General features: G+C 54.4%; 1 protein-coding gene across 1 annotated transcript in view; it reads right to left on the reverse strand.

The window, feature by feature from the left end:
• Window positions 1-16,977, reverse strand: part of LOC138352497 (mucin-19-like) — a 19,459-nt gene extending 2,482 nt beyond the window's left edge. Inside the window, exons 1-2 of the mRNA XM_069304998.1 lie at window positions 15,748-16,977; window positions 5,125-5,203 (exon numbers count right to left, since the gene is read on the reverse strand). Of these exons, the coding sequence (XP_069161099.1) occupies window positions 5,125-5,203; window positions 15,748-16,977 (1,309 nt within the window). The remainder of the gene's footprint in view (window positions 1-5,124; window positions 5,204-15,747) is intronic.
• Window positions 16,978-18,993: the final 2,016 nt, after the last annotated feature.

Consider the following 18,993-nt stretch of genomic DNA (forward strand, 5'->3'; position numbering starts at 1 on the left):
ACCCTGACACCCAGCCACACCCTGACCCCGCCCACACCCTGACACCCACCCACACCCTGACCCCCAGCGACACCCTGACCCCCAGCCACACCCTGACACCCAGCCACTCCCTGACCCCCAGCCACATCCTGACCCCAGCCACACCCTGACCCCTAGCCTCACCCTGACCCCCATCAACACCCTGACCCCTAGCCTCACCCTGACCCCTGCCACACCCTGACCCCATCCACACCCTGACCCCCATCCACACCTGACCCCTCGCCTCACCCTGATCCCCAGCCACACCCTTACCCCCAGCCACACCCTGACCCCCCAGCCACACCCTGACCCCCACCCACACCCTGACATCCAGCCACACCCTGGCCCCCAGCCACACCCTGACCCCCAGCCACACCCTGACCCCCAGCCACACCCTGACACCCAGCCACACCCTGACACCCAGCCACACCCTGACCCCCAGCCACACCCTGACTCCCAGCCACACCCTGACCCCCAGCCACACCCTGACACCCAGCCACACCCTGACCCCCACCCACACCCTGACACCCACCCACACCCTGACCCCCACCCACACCCTGACCCCAGCCACACCCTGACCACCAGCCACACCCTGACCCCTAGCCACACCCTGACCCCCAGCCACACCCTGACCCCAGCCACACCCTGACCCCAGCCACACCCTGACCCCCAGCCACACCCTGACCCCTAGCCACACCCTGACCGCCAGCCACACCCTGACACCCACCCACACCCTGACCCCCAGCCACACCCTGACCCCCACCCCCACCCTGACCCATAGCCACACCCTGACCCCGAGCCACACCCTGACCCCAGCCACACCCTGACCCCCAGCCACACCCTGACCCCCACAAACACCCTGACCCCCACAAACACCCTGACCCCCAGCCACACCCTGACACCCAGCCACACCCTGACCCCCAGCCACACCCTGACCCCCAGCCACACCATGACTTCCAGCCACACCCTGACCCCTAGCCACACCCTGACCCCCACCCACACCCTGACCCCCAGCCACACCCTGACCCCCACAAACACCCTGACCCCCACAAACACCCTGACCCCCACCCACACCCTGACCCCTTGCCACACCCTGACCCCCAGCCACACCCTGATCCCCAGCCACACCCTGACCCCCAGCCACACCCTGACCCCCAGCCACACCCTGACCCCCACAAACACCCTGACCCCCAGACACACCCTGACCCCCAGCCACACCATGACCCCCAGCCACACCCTGACCCCTAGCCACACCCTGGCCCCCACCCACACCCTGACCTTCAGCCACACCCTGACCCCCTGCCACACCCTGACCCCCACAAACACCCTGACCCCCACCCACACCCTGACCCCTAGCCACACCCTGACCCCCAGCCACACCCTGACCCCCACAAACACCCTGACCCCAGCCACACCCTGACCCCCACAAACACCCTGACCCCCACAAACACCCTGACCCCCACAAACACCCTGACACCCAGCCACACCCTGACCCCCAGCCACACCCTGACCCCCAGCCACACCATGACCCCCAGCCACACCCTGACCTTCAGCCACACCCTGACCCCCAGCCACACATTCTGACCCCCACCCACACCCTGACCCCAAGCCACACATTCTGACCCCCACCCACACCCTGACCCTAGCCACACCCTGATCCCCAGCCACACCCTGATCCCCAGCCACACCCTTACCCCCAGCCACACATTCTGACCCCACCCACACCCTGACCCCTAGCCTCACCCTGACCCCAGCCACATCCTGACCCCCAGCCACACCCTGACCCATAGCCTCACCCTGACCCCCAGCCACACCCTGACCCCCAGCCACACCCTGACCCCCAGCCACACCCTGACCCCCAGCCACACCCTGACGCCCAGCCACACCCTGACACCCACCCACACCCTGACCCCCAGCCTCACCCTGACCCCCAGCCACACCCTGACCCCCACCCACACCCTGACACCCAGCCACACCCTGACCCCCAGCCACACCCTGACCCCCAGCCACACCCTGACCCCCAGCCATACCCTGACCCCTAGCCACACCCTGACCCCCAGCCACACCCTGACCCCCAGCCACACCCTGACCCCCAGCCACACCCTGACCCCCAGCCACACCCTGACCCCCAGCCACACCCTGACCCCCAGCCACACCCTGACACCCAGCCACACCCTGACCCCCAGCCACACTCTGACCCCCAGCCACATCCTGACCCCCAGCACACCCTGACCCCTAGCCTCACCCTGACCCCCATCAACACCCTGACCCCTAGCCTCACCCTGACCCCCTGCCACACCCTGACCCCGATCCACACCCTGACCCCCATCCACACCCTGACCCCTAGCCTCACCCTGATCCCCAGCCACACCCTTACCCCCAGCCACACCCTGACCCCCCAGCCACACCCTGACCCCCACCCACACCCTGACATCCAGCCACACCCTGGCCCCCAGCCACACCCTGACCCCCAGCCACACCCTGACCCCCAGCCACACCCTGACACCCAGCCACACCCTGACACCCAGCCACACCCTGACCCCCAGCCACACCCTGACTCCCAGCCACACCCTGACCCCCAGCCACACCCTGACACCCAGCCACACCCTGACCCCCACCCACACCCTGACACCCACCCACACCCTGACCCCAGCGACACCCTGACCCCCAGCCACACCCTGACACCCAGCCACTCCCTGACCCCAGCCACATCCTGACCCCCAGCCACACCCTGACCCCTAGCCTCACCCCTGACCCCCATCAACACCTGACCCCTAGCCTCACCCTGACCCCCTGCCACACCCTGACCCCCATCCACACCCTGACCCCCATCCACACCCTGACCCCTCGCCTCACCCTGATCCCCAGCCACACCCTTACCCCCAGCCACACCCTGACCCCCCAGCCACACCCTGACCCCCACCCACACCCTGACATCCAGCCACACCCTGGCCCCCAGCCACACCCTGACCCCCAGCCACACCCTGACCCCCAGCCACACCTGACACCCAGCCACACCCTGACACCCAGCCACACCCTGACCCCCAGCCACACCCTGACTCCCAGCCACACCCTGACCCCCAGCCACACCCTGACACCCAGCCACACCCTGACCCCCACCCACACCCTGACACCCACCACACCCTGACCCCCAGCCACACCCTGAACCCCAGCCACACCCTGACCCCCATCCACACCCTGACCCCTAGCCTCACCCTGACCCCCAGCCACACCCTGACCCCCAGCCACACCTGACCCCCAAGCCACACCCTGACCCCCAGCCACACCCTGACCCCCAGCCACACCCTGACCCCCAGCCACACCCTGACCCCCAGCCACACCCTGACCCCCAGCCACACCCCTGACACCATAGTACCTATTGTGACGGACGTCAATAATCACGAATTCGTACATACTTAGCATTTAGAAAGTAGTATACTGACTAGTAGGGAATTATTTTATACAAAAATGTAGCTAAAACACAAATTTGAATATTCCTAGGCCTAGTGTAGCACACATATGTACTATATAAGGCCTCAGATATAGTGTATTAGGCCTAGGAAGGTTAGGTAGATTAGATTAGTTTGTCTTTGCAACGTAAGTAAAACTCGTTTTCAGTTTGTCTAACTCAATAGTGACGATTTCTACTTTCTAATTTCGTTGTTCGTCGCTATATATACTATGGTCCTCATCGTTACTATAAGTACTGTGTCAGCAGCTCATCCTCCTGCTGCCTGGGTAACAGCTTCTCCCCCGTATCAACCTACCCTGCCTTTGCGCCCTGGTGAGGCCACTCCAGACCGACAACCAGAGCGCAACTCCATAGTCTCCTGAGACTGATGGATGCCTACTACAACCACAACAGGAGGCTGGGCTCCTGACACAGAGAGCTCTGGGGATAGGGTGTCAAAGAAGAGTCTGAAGGTATGGTACACAAATGCCGACGGAGTTACGAACAAATCAGAGGAAATGAAATAGAGAGTTGGTGAAAATGAATTTTGATTTGATTGCAATTGAAACGAAAAATAATGATATGATCTCTGATGCAATATTCCCAGGGGAGGATTCCAAGTGGTAAGGAAATAAAGACAACAAAGGCAAGGAAGGGAAGCTGCATCCCTGGTCAAAATGGAAATGGAATTTCGATGAACTCAAGAATCAGAGTGAAAATGCATACACAGACTCCATCATTGGAACACTGACAGCAGATGGATAAATAATTGTGGTGGTGGTTATTTACAACCCATGACAGACACCAGAAGACTCAGGCAGGAATATGATGACAACAACAAAGCATGCGTAAAGTCATTGCAGAGAGCAGCAACAGTGGCACACAGAATGAGAGCTAAACTTCTAGTCATGGAGGACCTAAATCATAGAGAGATTGACGGGGAATCCAGAAATCCTAATGGTGGGGAAGAAACGTGGGGAGCGAAATTATGCAAAGTTATAGACAAAAATTCTTAACGCAACATGTGAAGGAGGACACGAGAGAAAGATACACCAAGCTACTTTACTTGACCTTCACCCAGAATGACGAAGACATTGAGAACTTAAAGCATGAAATACCACTAAGAGCAAGTGACAATTATGTCACTTCGACTACATGATATACCTAAAAACAGTGCCATAAGACAATGAGTCAAGGACATAAAGAGGTGACAGGACAGAGGAACACCGGAATAGGTGCAACAGGGCCAGGAATGACTAAATAAATATAAGAAGATTGACACAAACTTTGAAACGATATTGCCTCCAAAGCAAAGAGCCAACTGAAGCTCTAGATAGCCATATAAGAAGGAAAATGACAGTGAATGACCAAGTGACCAGGTTACGAAAAAGCGGAGGTCAGTATTCAGAAAAATTATAAAAGAAATTTGTGAGGAGCCCAATGCCAGCTTCCATGGAGTCATTCAGGCACTACTGAGCCTGAACAGCTCCCAGAGCAACATGAGGAAGCAGCCCACTGACGAGAAACAACTACATGTTTAGGTAACAGCAGAGTAAGAATGCAACTAGCATCACTGGATGTAACTAAAGCTACTGGGCCAGATAGAATATCACCATGGATGTTAAAGGGAGCAGCACCACAGGCCCTCAACATACCTCCAGCACTAATATTTAATGAATCACTTATAAAGGGGGAATTGCCCCGCTGCTGGAAGAAGGCAAATGTGGTGCCAATCTACAAAAAAAGAGATAGAGATAAGAAGCGCTTAACTACAGACCAGTGACACTCACAAGCATCCCTTGCAAAGAACTTGAAACAATTATAATGTTAAGGCTTGTTACACACTTGGAAAGACTTATATTTGTTAGTAAACAACACTATGGCTTATCTTGAGGTTGTCTTGAGTTGATTTCGGGGCTTTGTTTTTAGTGTCCCCGCGGCCCGGTCCTTGACCAGGCCTCCACACCCCAGGAAGCAGTCCGTGACAGCTGACTAACACCCAGGTACCTATTTACTGCTAGGTAACAGGGGGCATAGGGTGAAAGAAACTCTGCCCATCGTTTCTCGCTGGCGCCCGGGATCGAACCCGGGACCACAGGATCACAAGCCCTGTGTGCTGTCCTCTCGGCCGACCGGCTCCCTTTAGGGAAAGGAAAGGAAAGCTCCCTTTAGGCTTTAGGGAAAGGAAATCAGACCTGACGAGCCTCTTGGAGTTTCAAAAGGCGAAAATAAAGCAAGACAGAGACGGCTGGGCAGATTGCGAATTTCTAGACCTCAAAAACGCTTTTGATACAATACCACAGAGGAGGATACTATACAATACTGAGAGGCAGGCGGGAGTAAACGGAAGCTCACTAACATTACCTAACTACCTAACAGACAGGTATCAGAGTAACAGTGAGGAAGTCGGACTGACGTAAAGTAACAAGCGGGGTGCCTCAAGGATCGGTGCCGAGACCCAAACTATTCCTTATTTATGTAAACGACTTGTCTGCAGGAGTTGAGTCTTTTATATCGATGTTTGCAGATGATGCGAAACTAATGAGGAGGATTGAGACACATGAGGACTGTAAGATTCTCCAAGATAACTTGAACAAGTTGTAGAGCTGGTCTGATAATGGCTGCCTACACTTGCAACATCAGCAAGTGTAAGTGGATGGAAATGGGATCGGGAGTAAGGAGACCGAAAGGCCATTACACGATGAAGGTAAACCGCCTCCCTATGACGACTAGAGAAAAATGCCTGTGAGTGGACATGACACCAACCCTAACTCCAGAGGCTCATATGAATGAGCCTCTGGAATGAGCCTCATATTAAATACAACAGGAATATAGCTTAACACTCTATTCCTTAATCATAAATAAAACCACCAAATATTTTTGGACGTCTCCCCCTGGAGCGTCGTCACGTACTCCAGAATCATAACAAAAACAACAACAAAAATAGACTTACTCTATCCCAAGAGATCTACAACAGCAACACCTCTGCTACAAACAGCAGCTCTTGAGTATCCGAGTATCTTGTATTCTGTTTTATTTGATGTATCATTTAATATAGATTGGTGGCCGGTTATTAGCATGCGAAAACCCACAACCAAGTACGTTTACTCAGCTCTAAACACACACACACATATTCCATGTCATACCTGTACTTACATGTTTAGGGAACCATTATTAACTCCTTACATCCCAAAACTGGTAATTGTGAGGGAAGTTAGTGAAGCAGGAAGCTGCCTCCCAACATAAATATACGAATAGTTACCTATTTCGGTGGTTATAATAGGAACTGCCTCATATGGGCCAATAGGCTCTCTGCAGTTCCTACTACTAGCCCCTCTACTACACCTTACTTTGCTCCTCATCTCTCTCTTGCCTATTTATTGCCTGTCTCTACCTCCTCATCACAATCGACGTGAGAATGGTCCAGGACGGACCGAAACGTCGTCGTCCCTTCACACTCTAGTGTGTGGTCTCGTCATCAATAGTTACCTGCTGTACATCAAGCCTTGCAGGCCTCCAGACAGCCGCCATTACGTGGCACTCTGAGGCACAGGGCCACACCCAATTCTGATGCTACAATTACACAGCCTTAGCAGGCCCCACCAACAGTAGCAGCTAAGACCCTTTTGTGTTTATACTGCAGACATAGTATTAGTAGTTATTAATTTAATTTGCTGTAATAATAGTAGATTTGACCACCATATGTGGTATGATTAATAATTATAACTGTAACAATAAGGTAAACAAATACTGCTTGTACCATTTTCATATAAGGTGGTACAAGTTGCATTTGTCCCTCCCATTGTGTGTGATAAGTTCTAGCAGCTGAATCAGAATATATACAGTCCACTTACTTACTAACACAGAACTCAGAACTAACTCAGAAGAAAAATAATATAATATTAAAGTCAATTAAAAAATAAATAAAGTAAATATTGAATATTCACAAAATAAAAAAACAATGCTTGCTAGGATTTCAGATGTGAAAGAGAGATATTAGAAAGTTTTCTTTTAGCAAAAGGGGGGTAGTGAGTAAATGGAATGACCTAAAGGAGCAGGTTGTTGAGGCTCACTCCATTCATAACTGTAACAGCAGGCATGATAGGGAAATAGGCCCGGAGTCCTTGCATTAGACAACCTGCGGCTGAAAAAGTTAGTTCCAAGAGCTAGAGCTTGATGTTGCAGGCACACACAGGTGAGCACAAATTTACGAGTGTAGATACACTCTCACACACAAACACTCACACACACACCCATAGAGCCCAGTAGGCTCAGGAATCTGTACACCAGTTGATTGACAGTTGAGAGGCGGGACCAAAGAGCCAAAGCTCAACCCCCGCAAACACAATTAGGTGAGTACAATTAGGTGAGTACACACACACACACACACACACACACACACACACACACACACACACACACACGTTAAACACATGGGCAGAGTTTTTCGCACCCTGATGCACCGATTCACCTAGCAGTAAATAGGTCCCTGGAAGTTAGACATCTGCTACGGGCGGCTTCCTGGGAATGTGTGTTTGTGTGTGTAAGAAAAATATATGTAGTAGACATAATTGAGGAAAAATATATTGGTTAGCAAGGTCGTGTCCAGGAGCTAATAGCTCGATTCTGCAGACACACATAGGACACAAAACTGGAATGGGAGATGACCAAACAGAAGAAGTAGACACGGAGATATTATAAAAAGGAAATTAGGAAGATGGAAAAACGAATGATGGCAGCAATTGAAAAGAGAAGAATAACTTATAGTCAATCATACCCTGAGGGAGACATAATCCTATTTACCCGAGTAGCAGAGGAAGGATTAACCACCGGGGTAGTGAGCCAGCTGGGGAGGGAGGTTATCTTGAGATGATTTCGGGGCTTTAGTGTCCCCGCGGCCCGGTCCTCGACCAGGCCTCCACCCCCAGGAAGCAGCCTATGACAGCTGACTAACACCCAGGTACCTATTTTACTGCTAGGTAACAGGGGCATAGGGTGAAAGAAACTCTGCCCATTGTTTCTCGCCGGCGCCCGTGATCGAACCCGGGACCCCAGGATCACAAGCCCAGCGTCCTGTCCGCTCGGCCGACCTGCTCCGACCGGGAGAGGCGAGATTGCAACGGCTAGAGAACAAATTGGAAAAATTACAAATCATTTCTCAAATACATGAAAATGAAGGGAACACTATTACAGTTAGAAACAAGAAAGTGAAAGCAAGAATTGCAATAAATCATGAGACAATGAAACAGAGTAATGAGAGAGATGATGACAAAGAAGATGGGGTCCCCCACCTCCTTCCCTCATTCCCCATTCCGTATCCCCCCTGTCTCTTACCCTTCCCACCATCCCGCTTCCTTCTCTCTGTCACCTCTGTTCCCCTAAATCTATCTCTTCCAGAAAAGGTTATAAGTAAGTAATTATCAAAAGAAGGCACCAAACCGGGAAGGCTATGTAGCACCATCAAATGCGCAAAATAATCAGAGGGCGCTAAATATCACCAAGGATGCCAATACGAGAACAAAAACACATCAGGCGAACAATATCAAAAGTATCCGAGTCACCAAGAATTCTATTGAGGGACAGGTGACCGCGAGGGGTGGTCGGAAAGCAAGACACACGCTCGTCCTGGAAGTGAGGACATTCAAGAAGGACATGCACGACCGTAAGAGGGACAATGCAACTAGGACAATAAGGAGCAGGGCGGCGCTCCATCAAGTGACCATGGGTTAAACGAGTATGGCCAATACGCAACCTCGCCAGAGCTTTTTCCCAACGCCGGTTACGGTGGTAGGAGGACGGCCACGAGGAAACACAACATTTAAGAGTACGTAGTTTGTTACCAGTAACAGACAACCAAGAAGCCTGCCAACAGGTAAGGACGGAGGAATGGATAACCAGGTGAAAGTCGGAATACCTTTACGAGAGATGGGACAAGAGCGGACAGCTTCCTTGGTGGCAGCATCCGCACGCTCATTTAAAGACACACAAATATGGCTGGGAACCCAACAAAACTCAACCGACTTAAATTTACTGTGAACAAGAAACAGCCAATGCTGGATCTCGACAACTACTGGATGAACCGGATTAAAGGACCCGAGAACCATGAGGGCACTACGAGAGTCAACAACAACTACAAAGGAAGACTGACAACGAGAAAGCAGGAGACGAAGAGCATAGAGAATAGCTTAAAGCTCCGCTATAAAGATGCTAGTCTCCGGAGGTATGCGACACATATAAGTGCGATCAGGAAAAACAACAGAGTAGCCAACACCGTCCGCAGACTTAGACCCATCGGTGAAGACAGAAACGGAGCGGGAGTGAAAAGTGCTCAAGGAAAAGGCGTTTTAGAACCATAGGAGGGGTAAAAGCTTTAGTGATACGGGTCAAGGATGTACAAAACCGCGGAAGAGGGACTCTCCATGGGGGCAAAGAAGGAACATCATGAGCAGAAACATTAGAAATACGAACGGAAAGAGAGTCCTGTAGGCGAGATAACCGGACAGAAAGAGGGAGGTGGTGAAGAGGAACAGGAACCGCAGGAGGGGTAAAAGTTAAAGCACGACAGAGGCGAGAGGAAGGATGATGTAAGGACCGCGCAAGATAGCGAAAACAGTAGCGATCATGGCGGTCTTGGAGAGACAGGAAGCCAGTGTCAACATACAAGCTAAGGACAGGAGTCGAACGAAAGGCACCAGAACCGAGGCGCAACCCAGTATGGTGCAAAGCATCAAGACGGCGAAGAGTAGAAGGAGAAGCAGACGAGTAAGCAGGGCAACCATAATCGAGCTTAGACAGGACGAGAGAGGAATGTAAAGCAAGGAGAGTGCGCCTATCTGCCCCCCCAAGAAGTATGGGACAAGACCCGAAGGAGGGTAAGGGCCTTAGAGCACTCAACACGGAGGTAAGAGATATGGGGAGACCAAGACAAACGAGTGTCAAGGAATAACCCCAAAAGCTTCGCGGAATCTTTGTACTCAAGGGGATGACCATAAAGTGACAAAGAGGGATGAAGAACGACCCGTTTCCACGTAAAAGTCATGGCACAAGTCTTAGAAGTAGAGAACTTGAAGCCATGATCGGTGGCCCAAGACGACACGGCATCAATTGCAAGTTGAAGCCGGCGCTGAAAGAGAGGCGAATCATCACCCTGACAGCAAAGGGTAAGATCATCGACATAGAGAGCGGAGAAGACACCTGAAGGAAGAGAGGAAAGAAGACCATTGAGGGCAGCCAGAAAAAGAGTAGTGCTCAGAACACTACCCTGGGGCACACCTTCGAATTGCTGAAAAGAGGCAGAGAGAGCAGTACCAAGGCGCACCCGAAAGGAACGACGAGAGAGGAAGCTGCGGAGAAAGAGAGGGAGACGACCACGAAGGCCAAAAGAATGAAGTTGAGATAGAATATGATACCGCCAAGTGGTATCGTAAGCCTTTTCCAGGTCAAAAAGGACGGCAACAACGGAGGTCTTCGCAGCAAAAGCAGTACGAATATAGACCTCCAAGTTCACCAAGACATCTGTCGTGCTGCGGCACTTGCATGCGGAAACCAAATTGAGAAGGGTAGAGGAGGTGATGGTGTTCCAGGAACCAGACGAACGTTAACCATGCGTTCAAAGAGTTTGCAGACACAACTTGTGAGGGCAATAGGGCGAAAGTCCTTAGGGAAAGTACCCAGAGACCCCGGTTTGCGAACAGGGAGGACAACGGCATCGAGCCAGTCCTCAGGGACTGACGACGACTCCCAGATCCGATTATACAGACTCAGTAAATACTGAGACGTGCACGGAGGGAGATGGCGAAGCATCTCATAATGAATACCATCGGAGCCCGCCGCCGTAGAACCGCAGAGGGCCAGGGCAGAACGAAGTTCAGAGAGAGAGAAGGGATCATTATAGGGAAGCTGAAGACGAGTGCAGAAATCTAAAGGACGAGACTCAAGGACAGGTTTACGAAGAAGGAAAGATTAGGGAAGATGAAGACCAGAGCTAACAGAAGAAAAGTGGGAACCCAGTACGGAAGCGACCTGCAACGGGTCCGCCACAAGAGTATCATGGAGGTGAATGACCGGTGAAACATCGGGAACGCACTTACCCGCTATCTTGTGGATACGCTTCCAGATCTGGGCCAGAGGAGTTTCGGGCGTAATTGTTGAGACATAAGATGCCCAACATTCACGTTTAGCCATACGGATGGCCCTACGGGCCACCGCACTCGCTTTCCGAAAGAAAAGAAAAGAATCGGTCGTGTGCCTACGGCAGTGCCTCTTCCAGGCTGCACGCTTACAGCGGACAGCCCGAGCATAGTCCGCATTCCACCAGGGAACGCACTTCCGTGGACCCCGAGAGGAAGAGCAAGGAATAGAGCGGAGGGCAGCATTGAAGACAGTGTCATGAAAAAGGAGAGTGCGAGAGAAAGGCAGAAGGGAGAGGTCAGAGAGAGCAGCACTGAGGGTAAATAGGGTCCAGTCCGCCTTAGCAAACTGCCACCTAGGGAAAGAGAGGGAAGGGCGAAAAGAGAAAAAGGAAACAAGGATGGGGAAATGATCACTACCATGGAGGTCATCAAGAACCTGCCATGTGAAATCTAAGTAAAGAGAAGAAGAGCAGAGAGAAAGATCAAGACAAGAAAGGGTGCGAGTCCGAGAGTCCAAATGAGTGGGCTCACCAGAATTCAGAAGAGACAGGGAAGAAGAGAGGAGAAACGGCTCAAGGAGGCGACCCCGGGTATTCAGCAGAACGTCACCCCAAAGAGAATGACGACAATTGAAGTCACCCAGCAGGAGCACAGGCTCTGGCAAGGAGTCTAGGAGGTGTTTCAAATCAGGAAGAGAAAGCGGGACACTCGGGGGGAGATAAATGGAACAAACTGTGTACCATTTCCCCACAAAGATACGAGCAGCAGAACAATGGCGAGGTGAAGGAAAAGTAAAGGAACACAGGGAACATCAGCACGAATCAAGAGAGCAGAAGAATTAGAAGCCCCGGCAACGGCTGGGGGGGGGAGAGAAAGGAATGGCCACGAAAACGACCAGGACGAGCAACAAACATCGGCTCCTGGAGACAGACACAAAGGGGCGAAAACGCAAAATCAGAAGTTGGAGTTCGAGGAAATTGGCGTAATAACCTCGAACGTTCCATTGAAGAATAGACAACGACGAGAAGAGAAAGGACAAAAACAGAGAACAAGGAAGAAACAAAGGCGAAAGAGCAACAGAGCACGTTAAAGAATATCAGGGTCGGGATCAGGGTCAGCAAAGTCAGGGTTAGGGGGCATGGGTAAACTGAGCAAAGACGGAGGGAAGGAAACGGGAAAACAGATCAGAGGTGGGCGGGCAGAGTCCGGAGGAGGAGGAAGAGGAGGAGACAACGGAGAGGAGCAGGCAAGGACAGCAGCAGGAAGAGGGGGAGTAGAAAGAGGGGAGCGCACCTCAACAAGAGCAGCAACCAAAAGGGAAGCAGGGGCCAAAGAAACCTCCATAGCAGGAACAGGGGGCGCAATCACTGAAATGGGAGGGGAAGGAGCAACAGAGCCAGAAGTACGAGCTGAGGAAGAAAGCGAAGCCTTCTTACCCGCCGGGGAGGAGGAAGGAGAGGAGCCAGGCTTACGCTTCTGACTTAAAGAGACTGGTGTCCCAGCAACTACGTACCGGGCAACGGATTCCAGTGTCTCAACAGGAGAAGCTGAACGAGAGCACACACGACGGCTGTCAGGAGAGCGATGGACATCCGCCCACACGGACAGGTGGCGGGGAGAGCCGATAGATGGAGGAAGAGGATGGGAAGGAGGATCGGAGGGAGACGAGGAAGAAGACACAGGAGACATGACAGACCAGGTAGAAAGAAGGGGAACCTCAGACAGAGGACCAGGAGGGGGACCCCTCGGGACAGAACGCAACGGAACAGAGGAGGGGGCAGTGGGCGTATCAGGGTCCAAGGCCCGGAAAAGGTTGTGAGTCTGAGGAAGGAGGGGAGGACGAGGAGAGGAAGAGCGCAACACGCGAGCATAAAAGACGTTAGTATAAGGCGGGAGCCGGCGAACCTGGCGTCTCGCCTCAGGAAAAGATAAACGCTCCCGGTGCTTCAAGTTGAGGACGGCCGCCTCAAGCTTGTAATGGATACAGGCATGGGAGAAGGTAGGATGGGCCTCACCGCAGTTGAGGCAGCGAGCTTGGGGAGAAGTGCACTCCGACTTAGAATGACCTTCACCCCCACACAAAGGACAGAGAGAGACAGTCCCAGAGCAGCGGAGGGCACCATGCCCAAACCTCCAGCACTTGTTACAAAGTCGAGGAGAAGGAATATACTCCTGGACAGAGCACCTAGCACTAGCAAGAATGACAGAGGATGGAAGGGTCCTACCATCAAAGGTGACCTTCACAACGCGAAGGGGTTGACGGCGACGACCACGAGGGGGACGAGTAAACGAGTCAACCTGGAGGACAGAATGGCCTTGAGCATCAAGGATGTGCCGAATATCATCGTGGCAATCCTGCAGATTCCGAACACCGGTTGCAACATGGGGTGGGAGGAGAATAGTGCCAACACTGGCATTCATCCGAACGTTCTTGGAGACCCGAACAGGGATCTTGCCAAGGTAAGATAAGGCATCCAAGCGGGAAGCTGCATCCTGAGAAGGAGCAGCAAGGACACGTGTACCGAGACGAGTGGGGTTGAAAGTAACAGACGCATCCATGGAATCTACAAGATGCCGATGGAGGGAGAAATCGTCAGGAGGCGCAGAATCAAGAGGGAGGAGATCAAAGTATTTGGCCCATGAAGCAGGACCAAACAAGGCCTGATACGCATCAGCACGGGAAGGAATCGAGCGAGTGCGGCTGGGACGCGAACGGCGTTGAGAACCCCCAGAGAGAGAGGGGTCAAAAGGCGCAGTAGTCACGAGAGACTTGGCCGCACCAGGGGACGAAGTGGTCACCACTGGGGGCTGGAGGCTCGACCCAACCACAGAGGAGGGAGGGGAGCTGGGGGAAGAATTCAGGACAGTCAAAGGAGGAGCAAGGTCGGGGCCCAACGCAGCGGGAGCTACAGAGCCTGGCCTTCCAATACAGGCCGACTCGAGGGCTTGGTCGCCCACCCCACGAGCCTGAGAGGGTACAACGGAAACATTCATCGACATAGAGACGAAGAGAAAGAAATTCATCCACGAATGTGCCCCCCATACCCACCATGGAGCCACAATTAAGAGGCAGGACACCCAACAGGAAGCTATCGCCGATCATGCCGGGGCCCCCCTAGGGGTGCGTCGTGAGTATACGCCCCACAAACGCCACCTTAAGAACCGTCAGTCCGTCGAGATCGGGTTCAGCGACGAAAGGGGGATTAACAATAAAAGGTTCCCCTCGCTCGAGACGTCGGGTACAACAGTTCTACGGGTGCAAGAGTATGCCTCCCCAAGCACCCGGGCGCCAAAATAGAAGAAGTCCAAAGAAATAATCCAAAACAAGCAAAAGGTCGGCAGGAAACGACAAGCAGATAGGAGAAGAGGGGGGAGAAAAATGAAACATAATGAAAAGGAAAAGCAATCCGGCATAATTAGAGAAGACAGCAGCAGGATTGCAAGGCCATAAAAGGACAGAGGAGTGTCCCACGGAGCATCACACTCCGGCAGCCGCCCCCGAAGCCCCCAACGGGCCGGATGGGGAGGGGGAGAAAAGGTTATAGTGAATTCACGTTCATCATTTGGAGTGAATAACTCTACGGACCTGACCGGCCATATTTCACTTAGTTTTTGGCGATACCTGGTTGAGACCTGGTTGATGAGCTTTTGGGAGTTCTTCTACTCCCCAAGCCCGACCCGAGGCCAGACTTGACTTGTGAGAGTTTGGTCCACCAGGCTGTTGTTTGGAGCGGTCCGCAGGCCCACATACCCTCCACAGCTCGATTGGTCCGGCACTCCTTGAAGGAAACAAACTAGTTTCCTCTTGAAGATGTCTACGGTTGTTCCGGCAATATTTCTGATGCTCGCTGGTAGGACGTTGAACAACCGCGGACCTCTGATGTTCATACAGTGTTCTCTGATTGTGCCTATGGCACCTCTGCTCGGGCGAGAAGAGCCCGACTTCCTAAAGGACCCACCGTACATAGACATAGCTTACTTCATGCAAGACGGGTAAATATTACAGGTACAGTGTTGACAGCTGAGTTTAGTTGGGAGTCCTGGGGTGTGGCACACGACGATCAGGAGTCCTGGGGTGTGGCACACGACGTTCTGGAGTCCTGGGGTGTGGCACACGACGTTCTGGAGTCCTGGGGTGTGGCTCACGACGTTCAGGAGTCCTGGGGTGTGGCACACGACGTTCTGGAGTCCTGGGGTGTGGCACACGACGTTCTGGAGTCCTGGGGTGTGGCTCACGACGATCAGGAGTCCTGGGGTGTGGCACACGACGTTCTGGAGTCCTGGGGTGTGGCTCACGACGTTCAGGAGTCCTGGGGTGTGGCACACGACGTTCTGGAGTCCTGGGGTGTGGCACACGACGTTCTGGAGTCCTGGGGTGTAGCTCACGACGTTCAGGAGTCCTGGGGTGTGGCACACGACGATCAGGAGTCCTGGGGTGTGGCGCACGACGTTCTGGAGTCCTGGGGTGTGGCTCACGACGACCCGGAGTCCTAGGGTGTGGCACACGACGTTCTGGAGTCCTGGGGTGTGGCTCACGACGACCCGGAGTCCTGGGGTGTGGCACACGACGTTCTGGTGTCCTGGGGTGTGGCACACGACGTTCTGGAGTCCTGGGGTGTGGCACACGACGTTCTGGAGTCCTGGGGTGTGGCTCACGACGACCCGGAGTCCTAGGGTGTGGCTCACGACGTTCTGGAGTCCTGGGGTGTGGCTCACGACGACCCGGAGTCCTAGGGTGTGGCACACGACGTTCTGGAGTCCTGGGGTGTGGCTCACGACGACCCGGAGTCCTAGGGTGTGGCTCACGACGTTCTGGAGTCCTGGGGTGTGGCACACGACGTTCTGGAGTCCTGGGGTGTGGCACACGACGTTCTGGAGTCCTGGGATGTGGCACACGACGTTCTGGAGTCCTGGGGTGTGGCTCACGACGACCCGGAGTCCTAGGGTGTGGCTCACGACGTTCTGGAGTCCTGGGGTGTGGCTCACGACGACCCGGAGTCCTGGGGTGTGGCACACGACGTTCTGGAGTCCTGGGGTGTGGCACACGACGTTCTGGAGTCCTGGGGTGTGGCTCACGACGACCCGGAGTCCTGGGGTGTGGCGCACGACGTTCTGGAGTCCTGGGGTGTGGCTCACGACGACCCGGAGTCCTAGGGTGTGGCACACGACGTTCTGGAGTCCTGGGGTGTGGCACACGACGTTCTGGAGTCCTGGGGTGTGGCTCACGACGACCCGGAGTCCTAGGGTGTGGCTCACGACGTTCTGGAGTCCTGGGGTGTGGCTCACGACGACCCGGAGTCCTGGGGTGTGGCACACGACGTTCTGGAGTCCTGGGGTGTGGCACACGACGTTCTGGAGTCCTGGGGTGTGGCTCATGACGATCAGGAGTCCTGGGGTGTGGCGCACGACGTTCTTGTGTCCTGGGGTGTGGCTCACGACGACCCGGAGTCCTAGGGTGTGGCACACGACGTTCCGGGAGTCCTGGGGTGTGGCACACGACGACCCGGAGTCCTAGGGTGTGGCACACGACGTTCCGGGAGTCCTGGGGTGTGGCACATGACGACCCCGGAGTCCTAGGGTGTGGCACACGACGTTCCGGGAGTCCTGGGGTGTGGCACACGGCGTTCGGGAGTCCTGGGGTGTGGCTCACGACGACCCGGAGTCCTAGGGTGTGGCACACGAGGTCCGAGAGTCCTCGGGTGTGGCCCACGACGATCAGGAGTCCTCGGGTGTGGCCCACGACGATCAGGAGTCCTGGGGTGTGGTACACGACGATCAGGAGTCCTGGGGTGTGGCTCACGACGATCAGGAGTCCTGGGGTGTGGCTCACTACGTTCAGGAGTCCTGGGGTGTGGCTCACGACGACCCGGAGTCCTAGGGTGTGGCACACGACGTGTGAGAGGTCATGGACATGATAGTGATTAAAACTGCTAGACGACACACACAGCAAATCCACAGGTCATACGTCCGTGTCCTAAATACCCGTTTCACCTAGTATGACACAGACTCTAGCTTCACCTAGCATAGTGTGGGAAGTTTCCACATTAAATATACAAACACTAAATTATAACATCAATAAGATGTTGTTGATTTACATTGTTATAAAAATGATTACAGAGAATGGGAAAGGCAGCTACGATCAGCTTTCGTCACAAAATTCATCTAACTAATGATACAATACAAAATACATCAGACTAAGAGCGGGTAACCTAATAAAATTATCTCAATTAATTATACATTCAATAACAAGATTATACAATACACTCTTTACTTCTCTTGATACATTTGGCACCTGAGGAGGAGGGAGGGAGCCAGTGTGCAGAGGAGCACAGCCATGATGGTGTGTTGGGAGTGCACGGCTGGGGAGTGCACGGCTGGGGAGTGCACTGCTGGGAGTGCACGGCTGGGAATGCACGGCTGGGGAGTGCACGGCTGGGAGTGCACGGCTGGGAATGCACGGCTGAGGAGTGCACGGCTGGGAGTGCACGGCTGGGAATGCACGGCTGGGGAGTGCACGGCTGGGAGTGCACGGCTGGGAATGCACGGCTGGGGAGTGCACGGCTGGGGAGTGCACGGCTGGGGAGTACACGGCTGAGGAGTGCACGGCTGGGAGTGCACGGCTGGGGAGTGCACGGCTGCGAGTGCACGGCTGGGAGTGCACGGCTGGGAGTGCACGACTGGGAGTGCACGGCTGGGAGTGCATAGCTGGGAGTGCATAGCTGGGAGTGCATAGCTGGGAGTGCACGGCTGGGGAGTGCACGGCTGGGAGTGTACGGCTGTGAGTGCACGGCTGTGAGTGCATGGCTGGGAGTGTACGGCTGGGGAGTGTACGGCTGCGAGTGCATGGCTGGGAGTGCACGGCTGGGAGTGCACGACTGGGGAGTGCACGGCTGGGAGTGCAAGGCTGGGAGTGCACGGCTGGGAGTACACGGCTGGGAGTGCACGGTTGGGAGTGCACGGCTGGGAATGCACGGCTGGGGAGTGCACGGCTGGGGAGTGCACGGCTGGAAGTGGACGGCTGAGGAGTGCACGGCTGGGAGTGTAAGGTTGGGAGTGCACGGCTGGGGAGTGCACGGCTGGGAGTACACGGCTGGGGAGTGCATGGATGGGGAGTGCATGGCTGGGAGTGCACGGCTGGGGAGTGCACGGCTGGGGAGTGCATGGCTGGGGAGTGCATGGCTGGGAGTGCACGGTTGGGGAGTGCACAGCTGGGAGTGCACGGCTGGGAGTGCACGGCTGGGGAGTGCATGGCTGGGGAGTGCACGGCTGGGGAGTGCATGGCTGGGGAGTGCATGGCTGGGAGTGCACGGTTGGGGAGTGCACGGCTGGGAGTGCACGGCTGGGAGTGCACGGCTGGGGAGTGCATGGCTGGGAGTGCACGGCTGGGAGTGC

Source organism: Procambarus clarkii, chromosome 53 (genome assembly GCF_040958095.1).
Source record: "Procambarus clarkii isolate CNS0578487 chromosome 53, FALCON_Pclarkii_2.0, whole genome shotgun sequence".
NCBI classification, from domain to species: Eukaryota; Metazoa; Arthropoda; class Malacostraca; order Decapoda; family Cambaridae; genus Procambarus; species Procambarus clarkii.